Below are 18,705 nucleotides of genomic sequence, written 5' to 3'. Positions count from 1 at the left end.
TGAGTTGAGGTCATGGAAAACCAGGGAGCATGAGAAACCAAAAGGCCAGGATCTGAGAGTGGGGAAGAACCAGAGCTCCCTCCTTGCTCTAGAAGCCATACCTGGGCTGACTACGAGTGGTGGACACTCTCAGAAACTGGACAAGGCTGTAGTGGCTTTGAGCAAGCAAGCCCCTCCTCCCTCTTGTTCTCCCTCACTCCTTGTCACCTGGGTGGGACTCTGTGATACCGAAAACACAGAGAAGTCTTGTATTCTTTTCTTCTCTTCTTTTCAGTCTCTGGCACTTCCTTTATGTTTCCATCAGTGTTAAGCTTTTGTGTTTCATGGGACGCTTGTACACGTGGCGGGTTGCATTCTATGCCCCCTAAATTGAAATGGTGGGTTTTATTTTTCCATCACTGTATACCAACGCCCCTAATCTCTATATGTAACCTGCTCAATTTACCCCTCTTTCCTCTGAACTCTGCATAGCACAGCTCACTATTTTTTACCTGTCTCTGCTTTTAGGTTTAAAATTTATTCCTATTTTATTTTAACTGTTGCCTTGCACTCTCATTCAGTATTAAGAATTTTTCTTAGACTTTCTGGTTTGCAGGCAGGAAAAAATCCTTTTTCAGCAATTTGCAATAATTTCTGCGAAATTAAGTACACATCTTTTCCTTCTCCTCTATAGAGCATTACCTCAGTAGGACATTTTATTTCTACTACTAAAACTTACCAAATTTTGAAACCAGTCTCTTGCAACTAGAGGATGAGGGATCAGTTTCTTATTCTTTGTGTTACAGAGTTCTCAGGAAGGTTCAGTAAGAATGCTATGAAAGAAATACCTTCTTTTAATGAAAATATTTATACTACATAGCAGGGCTCTTTGGTAGTCTGCTTGGTTCTTTTATATACTTTTCCAACCTTATGGGAAACTGCTTGGGGATTTTCACCTATGCGGTTGTTGGAAGCATCCAGGTTTTGGAGCTGAGGGTGGCCTATTTCACCTCCTTTCCTCAAGCCATGTGATAGAGCAGTGATTCTCAACCAGGGTGCCCTGAGATCCTTTTAAGAGTGCCACTCAATGTTAGCACTGTGTGCATATGGAAATGACTGTACAATGGTTCACAAGATAAACCCAGAACTTTGTAATAGGAATCCATAGTGTCAAAAAAACTTCTGACCTATTGTGATCTTTCTGGGTTCTTTGCAACAGAATATTTGCTTTATTATATTTCCTGTCACTTTGAGGGGTGTCTTCACCCTAAAAAAGGTAGCCACTGGGATAGAGCGTGCATGTGTGTTGCGGGGAAGGGACCTTATGGTAAGTTCTTCAAACTCTCTTTGCTCAAAACTGGCATGAGCGGTAGTTAAAATATTGAGAGTGACCTGGAACGACTTTGAGTGTGGGTTGGCTGATGGCAGGTTTCTTTCCTTTTTCGGTTGATAATTCCTACTATATATTTGGGACCTTCCTTGTAGTGGTGTTAGGAGCTTGTAGTATTTGACCAGAGAAGGGGATTGGGACCCGATTTTGACCTGTCACTTTGCAAGGTTTACAAATCAGTCTTTCAATGTAGTCGATTCAAAAAAATTCTGTACCTTATGTCTTTATCTTTGTAATGTCTGGGGTCCCTAGGAGATTTTCTGTTTCTTCTAGACTAGTTGGACTAGTTTTTAATTTCAAACTCTTAGAGGCCCAGAGATGTTAATGGTGAGGTAAAGAATCTAGTGGAAAGCTTCTTTTTTAAGATATTGGCAATGATTTCAGCTGCATTTCTTTCTTTTACTTCTTTGAGGGCCCTGGTTCCTGTCTTTGCAAAATACAGTTGGAGTGAAAGGGATTTTAGGATAATTGGTCTGAACGTCTAAACCAATGCATACTAAAATGTAGTTTGTGGCTAAAATGTGGGTTGTGAGGGAGAAATGGCTTCTCAGTATGTTAGTTGGTGAACTTGTAAAAATAATTGTATACCATTGCTGGAACATTTGCAACACTGAGTGCTCTGGCTGCATTGCCATACCCTTTATTGGCAGGCATGTGACACAGCAAGAAATTTTTCATATACTTTGTCAACACATTATAATTAATCCTGCCAATAAAGGCTAATTAAATGGAATTCCATTTGGCAGTACCTAAGGAGGATCATCCAGCAGCTGGAAACTTCTATTTTAGTAGTTAATTTATCATCACTTATGCCAAAAGTAACCAGTTTTTATAACTAATCCATCTGGCAATTTAAATATATATTATTATTTTAACTTGGGATGTTAAGTTTTTTAGTCTGACTTTTTTTGTTTAAAGAAAGATAACATTGTTAAAACAAAACCACAAAAATTGTCTTTAAAACAAGCAGTTTCTTATTGTTTATTAGAAGTCTAGTACTGCAAAGTTGTCACTACATAAAGTTTGGCTGTTTTTAAGTGGGTGTTGCGCTTGTGACTCTCAAGCACCAACTTTGCTTGACCAGACATTGTGTGTGCATGCCTAACTCTCAACTCCCAAAACAAGTGCTCCCAGCTTAGTTACAGCCTGAGATCTAATGGTGATCAGAGGAAATATTACAAGGACACATTGAAGGCATACTTTAAGAAAGCGGATGCTGACGGACTCCAGTGGTGCCACAACCTCAACCAAGTGTCAGCCCATTTTGAGATAAAGTGACTTGGCATTGAAGCAAAGAAGAAAGAGGGAAGGAAGGAAGGAAAAGGAGAGGAATCCCATCCTTCAGCCTTCTCTCCCCTAGGGGAGGCTGTGCAGCTTCTGCGAATGGATTTGTGACTCAAGGACTGGACTCCTAAGTTGCATCAAGAGCCATCAGAGAGTGATGGTAGAGATCATCCACAAATTGACAACGATAACACAGCGCATATTAAGGGATAAACTCTATTCTAACCAGGGAAAACCCTTTGCTTCAGGATCATTTAAATCTAAAATTTGTGCATTGTTTTCTTATCTTTTACTTAGGCTGGTTGAAGACATTTGATGACTACTTCAGAGATCAGACTCAACATATCCTAAACAACATGATCATCAAGCTTCAAGAAGACAAGAGAAGGAAGTTCATGTGGTCTGAAATCTCTTACTTTTCAAAGTGGTGGGATGGAATAGATAGCCAAAAAAAAGATGCTGTCAAAAGGTTTGGAAATTTTTCTTATTTGCAATTACTCTTTTTGTGGAATGGTGTTATTAATGACTTGCTCATATGAGATTTGATTTGTTCCATTACAAGCTTTCCAAAGTAAGCTTGTATCTTGGTGGTGGTCAGCTATGATTTTTTTTTGTTGTCAATTTTTGTTTCTATTTTTTTATATTCTTTTTTTTCCCAGGGGGGTAGAAACATGTTGCAGAACAGCTGGAAAAGAACCAAATAAAAATATCTACATACATACGTACTAGGGCTGTGCGAAACTTCAGGTGGTGATTTGATTCGCCAGGATATTTGGCCCAATTCAGTGGCTGAATCTCCGAATTGAATCAGGGGCACAATTTAAAGGTCCAAATCAATTCAAAACTCTCCGAATCTTCAGCAAAGATTCAGAGAGCTTTGATTCAGGCAGTCCTCTGTGGCTGCATCAGGGAGATGCAGCCACTCCCAGCTGGTAAGCACTAGGGGTTGGGGGAGGGGACCATGAGGGGAAGTACCCTGCCTGCCCCAGCTCGGTACTTTAAAAAAAAAAAAAAAAAAAAAAGCCCCCGGTGCTCACTGGGTGCTGCTGGGAGGGGGACAATCTCCACTGCCCCATGCTGTATGGGGGGCTCTGCACAAGCCCCCTCAACTCTGCCCCCCCTGGACACCCCCACAGCTGCCCCACCTACCGGGGCTCTGGCACTTAAAAAAAAAAAAAAAAAAAGTGGAGAAAATCCCTGGGACTTGTTGTTCCTGGTGCAGCTTCTGGGGCTCCTGCAGAGACCCCCCATGTGGTGGGGGGCAGCGGGGGATCATTCCTTGCCGGCAGAGGTGGTGAGTCCCGGGGTTTCTCCAGGTATTTTTTTTTCTTAAAGGGCTGAAGCTGGCCTGTGTGGGGCACCCATGAGGGGGCTGGGGGAGCAGGGGGGGAGGGTTTGGGGGCTTGTGCAGAGCCCCCAACACAATGGGGGGATTGCCCCCACTGCCTGGCAGCATCTGCTGAGCCAGGGATTTTCTATCCCCCCCAAGTGCTGGGAGCTGTGGCGGGCGGGGCGGCCATTGCTGAGCTGGGAGAGGGGAGGGGGATGAGCCTGGCCTGGCTGATTTGGAGATTCGGTTGAATCAAATCAGGACAGTGATTCGAATCACCGAATTGGATCACTGTCCCCCGAATCAGGTGAATCCAAAGCGAATACTAGCCACTTTGCACAGGCCTAATATGTACCTTGTGCTCCTTAGTTCATGCTGCAATTGAGTTTCAATATGTCATTTATTTTTTCTATCCTAAGCCACAAAAAAAATTATACTGACCTGGGGTGAAAGTATGTTTTTTCTTACTTTTTGCATTAGTAAGGGGAAAAAAAAGGGGGTTTTGTTGTAACTTTGTTTTCTGTGTGAGGCAGGATATACATCTAAATAATAATAGAATAACACCCTAGTAAGAGAGTTGTTCATCAGATTTTTAAAGAAAAGGGCCAGTGGTTTTGACAAAAGACATATAGCAATAAAAAAGAAGATATAATTTCCTTAACATCTCTAGATGAAGTTAAAATGTCACTGATTTTAATCCATGCCTTCATTTTATTATGCTAAAAAATTATCAGCCTATTAACAAATAGTATGGATCATGTTTCTTTTAGTTTATCTTGAAATAAAAAAGCAAGCCTCTAGTACTTAGTTTAGAGAGAGACCCGAAAATATAACCTTATCATTTGAAAGTCATCTTGGTAAAGAAATGAAGTGTTCAGAATGCTAGGTCCCTCCAGCCCCCAAATCTATCCTGAGAACACAAAATAGAAGATAATTTTTTTATTGTACAACACAGGTTGTAATGTGTTTTAAATCCAATGTCTGTATTATAAAGTCCATGATTTTTTGTATCCACTAGATTTAACAAGTGAAGCTTACAAAGCCCAGGTTTCTTTAGAAGTCTTTAGGATGCTGTAGAAGGATGTACTATTGGAAGGCTCTGAACTGCTTAGTTCCAATACCAGTGTTGCATTGTGTGTCTTGTTTTCGCTTTTCCCCTGAACACCCATTTTGAACAAGAGGGTTTTGAAAGATGCCATTTGATATATAAACAATACTACCTGGGGAGTAGTTTTTAGTAAAAACTGGTGCTAGTTACGTTGTCAAGAATGTTAGAAAATTATTAACTCAGCCTGCCCAATGGAATGTTTTTGCAGTGCTCCTTAAGTGTGCACTTCAGGACTGATGAGACAGCGTCTCTACTTCCAAGGGCATATATACCTCATCTGTATTAAGTTATCTGAGTTTGTTTTACCATTATAAACTACTTTATATGAATTCCATAAATTGGGTATAGTCTGGTAATATACTATGCCAGAAGATATTCTTAGCTATGACATTGAGTAAGTGTAGCAAACATCCTATGATATCTTTGGCACAAGGGATATGTTCACTGAGACCTTTGTGTGAGGAATAGGTTATTTTATGGTGGTCATTTGGGAGATGATGCATTAAGGCATGACCTGGCTTGAAGCCTGCTTTCCTTGATCCATAGCTCCTCTAGAGCAGTTCTCAATTCTGTTGCACCAGGAACCATTTGTAAACATCAATGGCCAGTGCCTCTCACTTCTGACCCGCTACCCCCTGCCCACAGTCCCCAGTCCACCAGTGTGTGGGGCAGGGTGGGGTGTGTGTGGGGGGTGGGGGGGCCCAAGCAGACCCTTGCAGGCTAGAACTCTGACAACCTGCAAGGGGAAAGTCACAGTTTCTCCCATGGTTTTCTCCTTTAAAGGAGAATCCATTTTTAAAGCTTGTTGTTCCATTTTGAATGTTTGTTTGTGACCTTTTTATATATTCTTGCGACCCAGTTTTGGGTCACAACCCACGGGTTGAGAAACTCTGCATTGGAGGATAGATACTAGCAGTACTTGGGAAGTAGAATGTTCCTAAACACCTAACCGAGTAGACTTCAGCTTTCTGGCCCATGTACTTATTTATTTGTCATCTCAGAATGCTAATCTTCCTCCTTTGCTAGATAGTATCAGTAACCCTGTATGGCATATGCAGTAGAGCAGATAGTTTCAGTTGATATGGAACAACACATTTTCTTGCCTTTTTATTCAGTTCCAGTACCATAGTTGAAATATTGTGATTTAAATTTAAGTTTTGATCCTGTGAATAATGACTATCTATATTAATGGCTTCTGTAAAAACTATAGTATATTCTTTTGAGGTAAGTAGTTAACATTTTATATTTTCACTATCGGCATAAGTTCTAAAATTTGTCAATTTTTATCTTTGTATAAGACATTGTTTTCTAAAGGTAGTCTTGACTTTCTGATTGTAAATTTATTCATTTTCTTCCAGATTGATAGAAGGTGGCCAGTTTGAAATAGTCACAGGAGGCTGGGTTATGCCTGATGAGGCCTCTCCTCATTACTTTGCTTTAATTGACCAGTTGATAGAAGGACATCAGTGGCTAGAGAAGAATCTTGGTATGTATATATTTTGTCTCCTCATTTTGATATTTTCACATTAAACTGAGTTAATAAGTTAAGCTGAGAAGTGATATTTAATGTTTTGGAATGTAGTTTAGTACTATGAGATATAAAGTATCTTTTCTTGAACAACAACTGGGTGAGAAGATTTTTGTTTAGTGCATTATTTTACAGGCCTACCCACAAGAAGTATTGATTAAGTCTCCTCTGGTAAAACAGTCCTAATTATAAAAAGTGACTTTTCCAATTGCAAATTGCAAACGTAAAGGGCAGCTTTCAATATGCAGTAGTCTGCCTGCACATTTAAAATTGCACAATTAAATCTTTTATTTATGATTCCTACTTGTAAATACAGGCTCCCAATCAAAGAACTTAAACTATTTTCTATGTTAATTTTATATTTTTGACCTGATTAGTGGAAAATTTGCGTAGCACTTAAGTGTGATTAAATATGGAATAAAATGTGTTTAAATAGAGTACTTGAACCCATAGTTTTATGAGGAAAAACAGATATTTCTGTTTCCAGATTTTAAACAATTGTGAATTTGGCTCAGAAATCATTTACTACTTCTGGTTGGGTTTTTTTTTGTTTTTTTTGTTTGTTTGTTGTTTTTTTTAATGAAACAAACCAAAAATTTTACTTCCTGGGTCCTGAGCCTGAAGCCAAAGGGGGTAGTCCATTCATTCAACCCATACTTCTTTAGCTTTCTGGCGAGAATGTTGATATGGGTCTACCAACCCATATTAAAAGACCAAAGTTAAGGAATTTATCACATCAACTGCTTTCCCTGCATCCACAGAGACAGTCATCTTGTTTCATACAAGGCAATCAGGTTGGTCAACCATGACTTGCCCTTGATAAATCCATGCCGACTGTTCCTAATCACCTTCTCCAGGTGCTTAGAAATGGATTCCTTGAGGAACTGCTCCATGATTTTTTTTTCCAGGGACTGAAATGAGGCCAACTGGTCTGTAGTTTCTTTGATCCTCCTCCTTGCCTTTCTTAAATATGGGCACTGTATTTTCCCTTTTCCAATAATCTGGGACCTCTCATGAGTGCCACAAGTTTTCAAAGTTAATGGCTAGGCACTCTGCAATCACATGAACCAACTTCCTAGATGTATTCTTACGAAGACTTAGTTTCCATTTATCTATGTAAATTAAGCACCGTTCACATGAATTTTCAAAACCCTATATTTAATAATATGTCTATAACTCTTGTTAAAATAAGAACTAAGGGAAAGATCAACTATATTTTATTGACACTCAACAGGGGTAAAACCAAAATCTGGCTGGGCAGTTGATCCCTTTGGGCATTCGCCAACAATGGCTTACCTTCTGAAACGCACAGGATTTTCCAACATGCTTATACAGAGAGTTCATTACTCAGTTAAAAAGCATTTTGCAGTACAGAAGACACTAGAATTTTTTTGGAGACAGAACTGGGGTAAGTGTATTTCCCTTTAACTTATTTTGTCATATTTTTGCTTTATACTTTTAAAAATTAAGTAATAGGAAATAGGAATTGAGTAAATAATGGTGACAGTAATTGCAACGAACAGGGTTATTTAATACAAAGAATATAAAGTAATTAAAAGTAAGACTAGTCCAAATTTAAAATACAGCTTCAGAAAATGTTCTATGAGGAAAAGGTTCACGTTGTTCAAATTTTCCCTTTTTCAGGAAATTTTTGGCAGTAAAAAAATGAAAAACCTAGATCTCATTTTAAATTTTAAAATAATTTTTCTTTTATTCCTTTGTTTAATTTTCCTACTTGCTTTACTTTTTCCCCTAACCAAAAAAATGGTGAGATGGTTTACCTTTAAAAATGCATGTTTTTAAATTACTTTTTCTCTTTCTTTTTCAAACTTAATAATCCCCTCCCACTGTTCCATCGGTTGTGGTGGGGAACTTTCCATATTTCTTATCACTCTTTTGCTTATTTATTTTCTCTGTCTAAAATGGTTAAAAAATTAAAATCAGTGAAAGAGAAAATAACTTCTTTTTCCTAAAAGAAAGATGCTTGACAGCAAGATACTTGGAGAAAATATTTTTCTTGTACATTTTGAATAACAGAATTAAAATAGAAATGATGACTGTTAGAAGCATGATGTTCATCAAGATTTCTATACCCAGAAAAAAAAAAAAGTTTCTTCATAGTAACAGTGAAAGTGAAATAAAGTTTTCAAATACATGTTTAGGCCTGTTATTATTATTGAAAATGTTGGTAAATGGCAAAGTGCTTTAAAAAAAAAAAAGAAATTAGACCTTTGGATAAAATTGAAGGCCTTGTATTCTAAGAAGAAAAAAGAATAAACATAGCTATTTCCTGAAAATAATGTAGTATACAGATGATATTGAAAGGAGCTGAATCCTGCATACTAAGTACATGAAATCACCTTCCAGAATGGCACTAAGCAATGTTATTCATGTCCCTCATTTTTGTTCACTTATTCTCCCTAGGGGAGAAAGTATATGAAATGGTGTTTTTGTTTTGGAATTTTTCTGTAAAATGCACGCACGCATGTGTGCGCGCGCAAAAATTGTTGCTTTTGTTATGAGGGCAAGGTCAGAGAAATGTACCTAACGTTTATGGATGGATAGCCTTTAGTTACTATGTGAGTTAATTTCACAATATAGGGTGAGCTCCTTTTTTCTTTCTTTTTCTCCTGCAGAAACAAGCGTAACCCATTACGTAGGTAGGATGCCTATGTAATAGAAACTTCCATTACATAGGTAGGATGCCATTCTTTCCCTAATAGCTTTGGTGTTGTTAAGCAACATTAAATGTGTGGAAAGTGCAGATATATCTGTCTCTGTCTGAATTCTTAAGCTTTTAAAATCTAAATCAATTCATCTTGAGAAAATAGCTAGTAGTTTCCTACAGATTTGTTTTGAGTTGGTTAAATATACAGTGCATTAGTTCCCTTTTTAGTAAAATAATGTGAAGCAATGAATTATATTAAACCAAGGTATTTCTATGCTATTTTCACTGTTTGTATTAACATAAACTGACCAACAAAAATTAGCAAAGGACCTACTGGTTGTGTTGGTAGTGTTTGCACAGAATCAGGTTCAGAAACCCACTGTGGGTTAGTGCTCTGCCACATGGTTCCAGCCCCAATTAGCTTACAGTCTAACTCAGGCCTGTCTAACTTCAGTGAAGCTGGGAGCCATATGGTGCCAGCACGCAGCTCCTAGGCTGCACCCTGTGGACCACATGCTGTGGGGGTGCATGGCATTCCCTTCCTTCCCTGCTGCAGTGGGGGGGGGGGGGGGTGCCACCCCTGCTTGCAAAAGCAATGCCTATAGAGTCCCCCAAGGATTCCCCCTGCCCTCCCTCCCCACTGTGTGGGTAGTGATTGTAGTGTGGGGGCTCCTGTCATATGGGCTTCCCAGACAGCTTACGGTCCCCATGCTGCATGGGCAGCACTGCTGGCATGCAACCCTCTCTCAAGTCCTGTGTGTGGCCATAGAAGCCAGTGAAGCCTTGATCTAACTTAAAAGTAATTAAAGTAGGGTTTTTAAAACCTTATGCCTGATGGTAAATAGTATGTTCCTTTGATGCAATACAATCTGTAATGTATTGTGTTTTGATGGTGTCTACCTTTTTCCTCTCCACAAAAGACCATAAAAATCACATTTGACATGTATGTGGGGTTGACTTCCTGTGGCCTCAATCTTTTGTATTTATAGTATTTTTTTGTACTACCCATGTGACACTACCCATTTCTGTTGTCCTAAAGGTGCTTTCTCTGTCGTTCTGTTGAATGTCTTGTCTGCCCCTCTCTACTTCTTCTTTGCCCCATATTAAAATATAACAAACAAGATGCATCTCAGCAACAAATATTCTGGTCTGGAAAATATTATAAAATTAAATTTGTCATGAATGCCTGGTGTGAGATATTCAGTCTACACTGCATAGAGGTCCTTTCAGTTCCATGGCTGTTATTAGAGGGGTAAGAGCTCCTAGGAATAAGGTAATATGCTTTAACAGGGTGCAGAAAAGGTAAATTCAAGCTGTTCTTGCCTGAAGTAGCCATCACATTTAGTTCAGCTTATTTGGGACCTTCAATATTAAAAACAATGGGATTTGACTTCCCAGGATACTTATGGGTCTCTTAAGTGGATTATGTTGTCAGGGGAAAATTGAAACAAGGTTGGTGATAGGACTGCAGAAATATTTCAGTCTAAATGAATGGTTACATTTATGTGTTCAGATTTAGTAACATACATTGGTTTAATACATACATATATGTTTACAAGATTAAATGCCATATAGATGCAAATCTTAATTATTTAAAAAAATGGAATACACTTTCAGGTATGCTGTTCTTTTGGGGCCTTCCTGTAGGGCTTCTGCAACTCTGTTCCTTATTTGGCAGGTGATCTGTCGTTTTGTTAGCAGTTATGAGATGTTCAGGGTGACTTATTCTTGACAGAAGCTTATATAAAAAGATGACTAGACTTGGACTATACTTATTCTGCTTTCTACAGTCCAGCAAGTCAACACACGTGTCTGTGTTCTGAGTTAAAAGATCATACCACATTTTGCTTTCCATCCTCTTCCCTGAATTTTTTATCCATGTTTTAAAACAGGGCTGTCCACCTTTAAATGACTGGGGGCTTCAGGGTGAGTTACAGGCCCTTCCAGTTCACATGTTGTGCAGGACTGCCCCCCCCCCCCCCCCGCACCATGCTACCATTCACCACTTCCACTGCTGCACCACATGTGCCCATATTCTCTCCCTGCCCTCCCCCCACAGGCATTGCATGTCTACGTTAGGCCCTCTCTCTGTGCATCCATTCAGGCACTTGCCTTCCCCTATCCCCCCCAGCTACTTCACTCATTCACATAGTCCAAGGTTCACCCTCTGCCACTCTGCATTGCCTTGCACCCTGGCATATGGCTAGGCCATGAAAGTTGGAGGAGGCAGGGAGGCCCGGAGATTCCATTAACTGTTGCAGCCAAAGCATTGCAGAAAAGGCGAGAGGGCAGGAGCCCAGGGACTGAAATGGAATCCCTCTTGTGCTGCATGTAGCCCATGTGTTGTCAGTTGGACAGCCATGTTTTTAAAGCTGTATGTAGGTATTTCCTTGTCATATTTTTATACAATATTTAAAACAAGTTTTAACTACAATTTAGATGTACTGTAAATGATTCGTTTTAGATGTAGGGGCCATTTGGTCAAAAGAATTGAAGAATATCTAATCAAGATACACATCAGACTTGCAAGTCAGAGCAGAAGGATAAGAAATGAGTTTTACCTCAAGCAACAGATTTTCTTCATGGTGGGAGGGGGTAGTTCATGTATTATACTTTAAAGAATATTAAAAGGAGGTATTTTCATCTCCTCTCATTGCAAAGGAAAAACCGTCATTTTAAAGCCGTACAAAGAATTACAGAAATAGTAAAAGTAATTTCTTTTAGAGCTATTCTGACATTTTTATTCAACTTTAAGGCAAACCTATGGGGGAAATTTTGTTTAACTCATAATTCTGCTTAAAAAGAAAAATTTTATAGCTATATAAGCTTCTTTACTTTTCTATTTGAGGATATCCTCTATCTAAATAAAGCAGTATATCCTAACTTCTAATGCAGATATCATATGAACGATATATTCCTGTAAGTAATAAAGACAAAAATTATGTAAAAATATTGTAACTAATGACTTTGCTACCAAAGGCTGCTAATCTATTCTGAGTATAGAATATTTATATTAATTTTGGAATGACATAGCTGTCTGGTAATGCCTAAACAAATGACCTACCAAACTCTCAAAAAATACATAAGAAGAGACCATTCCTTCTGTGGGGAATATTAGGTAATGTGGTCTCTTAGCACTATTTTATGTATAAGATTGTGAGAAATAAAACTTGTGATAGGATACAAGACTACTTTAACGACTGAGGACTTTGTGAATGAGTATATTCCAGGGTGCTCCACCTTGGGAGGAACAACCAGCATCCTACTTATAGGTTCAGCAGTGCTAAGCTTACTGTTATACAAATTGCCAATTGCTCAAATCGCAAGCGAGACTTTATGAAGGGGGATAAGGCAAGGTGCCGCATTTATTGATTACATGAGTTGGACATAGAGGTTCAGGCACACCATTCATACAAACGCACACAAATCATCATACACATCATTACACACAGGCATACACATGCACAAAACAACCATTTCATCCACACATACACCAGATGTCGTTACCAGCAATAGTTGCTCAATATCAGCCCAGGGCAGCCAACCTGGGGTTATTGAGTAGATGATGATGATTTGAAGATAGCAGATTTAAAGATAACAGTGGAGCGGGGTGAACAGATGCATCTGTGCTCTGATGAAACAGCAGTAGAGAAAGAGACTCGCCCAACTTGGTATTTTCAAAGTGTTCTTTTATAGTGATTGGCATCCTTTGTTTCAGTGCTTTGGGGTTTTTCCATACCCAGCTTCTGTTTTTGCAGTTGTTCTTCTTTTGTCTTCAGCTTATCTTAGCCTTGGAGTATTGTTGCCTGTCTGGCAGAACTTTTTATTCTGTTATCTCCTTTGTGCCCTCAAGCTTCAAAGGGATTCTTCCACCGTTCATTAATTAGTTTACTGACTGGTAACTTACATTTGGCGCCTTGTTGCTTACCTAAACAGTTAAATCATCTTCTCCCGTCTCTATGCCATTCTGTCACCATTCACCCTTTTACACACACTCATACATAAAGGCTATGCAGAGTTAATTCACTTACGTCAAGCAGAAGGATACAAAATGGAGTTTTCAAGTTGCTCACAGGACAAGACTAACATGGTTAAATTTCACTATTATTACACTCTATGTTAACATCAGCTACATTAGTTCAGTTCATACTACATCGTTAGCACCATGGGGGTCTTGATTGACCACAAGATGAACATGAGCCACCAATGCAATGCTGTGTCCAGCAAAGCTAAACAAACTGTGGCATGCATCCATCGATGCATCTCTGGTAGGGCTGTGCGAAACACCTATATTTTGTTTCTGTTTTGGATTTGGCTGTTTCGGAGGGACAGTGATTCATTTCGGTGTTTTAGATCACTGTTGCATTTTGATTTGGCTACATCTGCTTCAGAGTTTCAACACTGTTTCGGGAGAAGCCCCTGTGGCTGTCCTGCCTGGCCCCAGCCTCCCACCATGTGGAGGGGGGGAAAAAGCCCCGCATTCACTAGCTGTAGCAGTGGTGATCAGGGCCTATGAGGTTTGGGTCAGAGCCCCCCCCCCCATTCAGCGTGGGGCAGTGGGGGGCAGCGGAGATCATCCCCCCTGCACCTGGCACCCGCGTGGCAGCTGCCCCGTGGTGCAGGTGCAGTGTGGCTTGGCATTGTGCTGTGTGCTGTCTGGGAGCTGGGGCTGCTGGGATTGAGTGGTGCCGGGCTCTGGCTGACTGCTGGAGCTGCCCCAGCTTCCAGACAGTGCACGGTGCCCTGCCAAGCCATGCTGTACCCACATGATACAACAGCTGCCCCATGGGTGCCAAGCGGGGTGGGGTCCCTGCTGCCCCCCATTGCCCTGCGCTGTATGGGAGGGCTCTGCCATGAGCCCCCAGGGCCCTGATCTCCACTGCTGCAACTGGTGAGTGCGGGGCTCTTTTTTGAAAGTGCCGGGGGGATGGGGCTGGGTAGGGCAGCCATGGGAGCTTCACCCCTGGCTCCTCTAGCTGTGTCTGCCTCTGCCCTGCCAGGGGAAGCCATGGGAGAAGCCCCCACGTCTGCCCTGCCTGACCCTATCCCCCACATTGCCCCAGCCTCTCAGCACTTTAAAAGGAGGACTGAGGGGCCATGTTGGACTATTCCCAGGGGGCACCTCCAAAACATCCAAAACATTTTGCATGGTTTCATTTAGTTTCAGAGATGTTTTGGAGCCTTCAGTTTTATTTCGGACTCGGTGTTTCAGGGCCCCGTAATGGGCTGAAACACCTCTGAAATGAAGTGGCTGCCGAAGTTTTGCATAGACCTAATCTCTAGCAAAACCAGGGATGTCATCCTCCTGCTTTACTCGGCCTTGGTGAGGAAGCAACTGGGGTATGGTGTCCAGTTTTGGTCCCCCCAGTTCAGGAGGCACGTGGATAGGCTTGAGAGAGTCCAGAGGAGAGCCATCCATATGATCAAAGGCCAAGAGAGCAAACCTTATGAGGAGAGACTGAGGCACATGGGACTCCTCAGCCTGGAGAAGAGACAGTTCAAGGGAGACTTGGTGGCAGCCTATAAGTACATAAGGCTAGTTCATCACGATCTGGGAGCACAGTTGTTTACCAGAGCTCCCCAAGAAATAACAAGGTCCACTGGCCACAAACTCCTAGAAGGCTGACTTTAGATTGAACGTAAAGACAAACTTCTTCACAGTTCAAGTGTCCAGGGTCTGGAACAGACTTCCCCCCCCCCCCCCCCCCGAGGTGGTGCAAACACCTACTCTGGACTCATTCAAAGGCATTTTGATCCCCACAGACTTCCTTCCTATGTCAAGGAGGCTGGACTTGATCTCATGAGGTCTCTTCCAGCCCCTAATGTCTATGAAGTCTATATGGGGAATGCCTTAACCCAGGGGCGGTCAATTATTTTGGCTGGAGGGCCACTTAATGAGTTTTGGTGAGCTGTTGAGGGCTTCAAGGGTGGCCACACCCCTTGATGGGTGCCCCACACCCTGGTCACCATCTTGGGACCAGAAGTTCTGCCCCCTTAACCTTGACCTTTGCCACTGGATGTCCCTCCCCTTGCCTCAGAAGTACTCATTTTGGAAGGGGAGTGTGGCCATGTTGGAACCATAACAAAACCAAATCATATACAGAAATCATAAATGGGAATTAAGGACAACAAGAAGTCTTTCTTTAGGCATGTAGGGAACAGGAGGAAAACAAATGGAAATGTGGGGCCACTGCTCCTAATGCAGGAGATCTGGTTACCAGAACTCAGGAAAAAACTGAACTCCTGAATGATGACTTTGCTTTAGTACTTCACTGGCCCAAGGGAAAAATCATGCCAGGTAGGGTACAGAATGGGCATGGTAGGAATGACAGTCTCCCTACTATTGCCATAGAACTGGTGCACGATCAATTAAAAATATTAGACATATATGAGTCAGCAGGACTGCAGGAAAGTCATCTGAGAGTGCTGAAGGAGCTGGCCGAAGTTATCATGGAACCCCTGGCAAAACTTTTCGAAAACTTGTGGTGCTCTGGAGAGGTCCCTGAGGACTGGAAGAGGACCAATGTTATGCCCATCTTCACGAAGGGGAGGAGAGAGGAGCTGGGTAACTATAGGCCAGTTAGCTGTCCCAGCCGCCTGCGGAGGGTTCAGGATTGAGTGTATGGTTGGGGGTAAAAAGGTAAGAAAGATTTATTGACTTAACAAAAACACAACTATGCGTAGTAACAAAACATATAACGACAGACAAAAGCAATTCGTGTCAGCAACTTATCGGCAGTCCCTCTGATGCCTGATACACAGCAAGCTTCTCTTTCCACAAAGTTCAGTGAAGTCAGGCGTCCCTGAACATCACTGTCTGAAGGGTACCGGGAAGGACCCTGGAATGCAGTCCTTGGGCTCTTCGAGGTCCACGGGCCCACTGATCCAGGCAACAGCTAACTAATCCTTTTTACAGAGCTGTATCTTCCTTCTGAATGGTTTCCAGATATTCCAGCCAATTTAAAGCTTCTGAATGGTTCTGATAGCTTACAACCACTCAGATTCCTTTTACTTCAACTGTCCTTAGACTGACCAATAGCAGTACAAGACTTGCATTCCTTTGATAAGGTAATTTTAACTACATACAGGGCCTTACTACTTTTAGGCTTTGCTAAATTTACTAGGCCTTACTTTATACAAGGCCTCACTACATCTTAAACTTGAATTAGGCTTTTAGCAACAACATATAACTTAATATCTAAACAAATACAGAAAAACACTTGATATAATCTTCATAGAGCCTTCAGCAAGCACCTTTATTACACAGACATAATTTCAGCTGTCACACTAGCTTAGCTTAGCTTCTATCCCAGGGAAAATGCTGGAAAAATTCATTAAGGAGTCCGTGTGCGATAGGCTTGCAGAAGGTAAGATTCTCAATGACAGCCAGCATGGCTTCATTGCGGGCAGGTCTTAAAAACCTCATCTCCTTCTATGATCAGGTACCTCACCACCAGAATAAGAGAGAAGAGGTTGACATTGTATACCTTGACTTCCAAAAGGCCTTTGAATCTAGTATCCCATGATGTTCTCACAAGAAAATTGCGGGCTTAACTGCGCGACAGTTAGGTGGGTAGGAAGCTGGTTGCAGGGTAGGACCCAGAGAGTTCTAATGAATGGATCTATGTTGTCCTGGCAAGATGTGGCCAGTGGTGTCTCTCGGGGTTGGTGCTTAGTCTAGTTCTGTTCAACATCTTTATCAATGATTTGGATGTGGGGGTGAAGAGCTCACTGGCCAAGTTGGCGGATGACACCAAGTTACGGGGGAGTGTGGTCATACTTGAAAATAGGCCGCAGATACTAGCGGACCTAGACAGGCTGGCGAGTTGGGTGGATCGGAACCAGATGAAGTTCAACATTGAGAAGTGTAAAGTGCTCCATCTGGGGACGAACAATCCCCAATATACTTATAGGCTCGGTAGCGCCAAACTGACCAGCACCTTGAATGAAAGGGACCTAGGGGTAATAATAGACTGCAGTATGAATATGAGCCGTCAGTGCAACGCTGTAGCCAGCAGGGCAAATAATACTCTGGCATGCATCAATAGATGCATCTCAAGCAAAACCAAGGAAGTTTTCTTTCGCTTTACTCAGAATTGGTGAGACCACATCTGGAGTACTACATCCAGTTCTGGGCACCGCACTATAACAAAGACATGGAAAAGCTTGAGAGAATCCAGAGAAGAGCCACCCTTATGATCAGAGACTTTTACGGCAAGCCATACGAAGAAAGGCTGAGGGACCCGGGACTCTTCAGCCTAAAAAAAGAGAAGGCTGAGAGGGGCTTAGTATCAACCTATTGCTATATCAGGGGAGTACATCAAGGTCTCAGTGAACAATTGTTTCATAGTTTCATAGTAGCTAGGGTCAGGAGGGACCTGAAAAGATCATCTAGCCTGACCCCCTGCCACAGGCAGGAATGAATGCTGGGTTCACAAGACCCCAGACAGGTGATCATCCAACCTCCTCTGAATTTGCCCAAGGTAGGGGTGAGGACCACTTCCCTGGGAAGTTGGTTCCAGATTTTGGCCACCCTAACTGTAAAATATTGCCTTCTGATCTCTAACCTAAACCTATTTTCCATCAGCTTATTACCATTGTTCCTCGTCACCCCAGGTGGTGCTGGGGAGAAAAGGGCTCTACCTATTTTCTGTTGATCTCCCCTGATGAGCTTGTAGGCAGCCACCAGGTCCCCCCTCAGCCTCCTCATTGCTGAAGCTGAACAGGTTCGGGTCCCTCAGTCTCTCCTCATAGGGCCTGTCCTGCTGCTCTGTTCCCCACAGCACCTTTGAGGAAAACCAGGAGTAATGGCCATAAACTCCTGGAAGACTGTTTCAGGTTCAACATTAGGAAAAAACTTCTTCACAGGTATGGTATCTAGACTTTGGAATAAGCTCCTTCCAGAGGTGGTGCAATCACCTACCCTGGAAATTTTCAAGAGGAGACTGGATGGTCACCTTGCTGGGGTGACCTGACCCCCAGTGGTTTTTCCTGCCTAGTGCAGGGAGCCTGGACTTGATGACCTTCTGAGGTCCCTTCCAGATTTACAGTCTATGAAACTATACTAAAAGTCAAACACATACTATAACATATTTTGATCTTATTAGAAAAAAATTGTTCTCATGATTTGTGTTTGCATACTGTATAAAGAGATGATTGCATAATAACTCCAAAATAGTATTACTTTTGTATATTGTGTGCGGGGGCGGGTTTGTGCGTATAGTAGTGTGTGAGGGTGTGTCTGACGGGTTTGAGAGAGGGTGTGGTTGTGTGTGGGGGCATAGGGTATGTTGGAGGGTATATATGTGGGAGTGGTGGTGAGGGCAGGGTGTGGGTATGTTGGGTTTGTGGGGTTTGAGGGAGGGTGAGGGTATATGGGGGACCCCTCATATACTCCCCCTATGGTACACAGCCTCTG

General features: G+C 41.8%; 1 protein-coding gene across 2 annotated transcripts in view; it reads left to right on the top strand.

Annotated features, from left to right (window-relative positions):
- Positions 1 to 18,705, top strand: part of MAN2A1 (mannosidase alpha class 2A member 1) — a 222,225-nt gene that overhangs the window by 47,424 nt on the left and 156,096 nt on the right. For both annotated transcript variants that reach the window (XM_006270866.4, XM_019484312.2), the window contains exons 4-6: positions 2,951 to 3,122; positions 6,450 to 6,577; positions 7,854 to 8,027. In XM_006270866.4, the coding sequence (XP_006270928.1) occupies positions 2,951 to 3,122; positions 6,450 to 6,577; positions 7,854 to 8,027 (474 nt within the window). The remainder of the gene's footprint in view (positions 1 to 2,950; positions 3,123 to 6,449; positions 6,578 to 7,853; positions 8,028 to 18,705) is intronic.

Source organism: Alligator mississippiensis, chromosome 3, assembly GCF_030867095.1.
Source record: "Alligator mississippiensis isolate rAllMis1 chromosome 3, rAllMis1, whole genome shotgun sequence".
NCBI lineage: Eukaryota > Metazoa > Chordata > Crocodylia > Alligatoridae > Alligator > Alligator mississippiensis.
The sequence above is the reverse complement of the archived record's forward strand: the minus strand, read 5'-3'. Positions and strand labels throughout refer to the sequence as shown.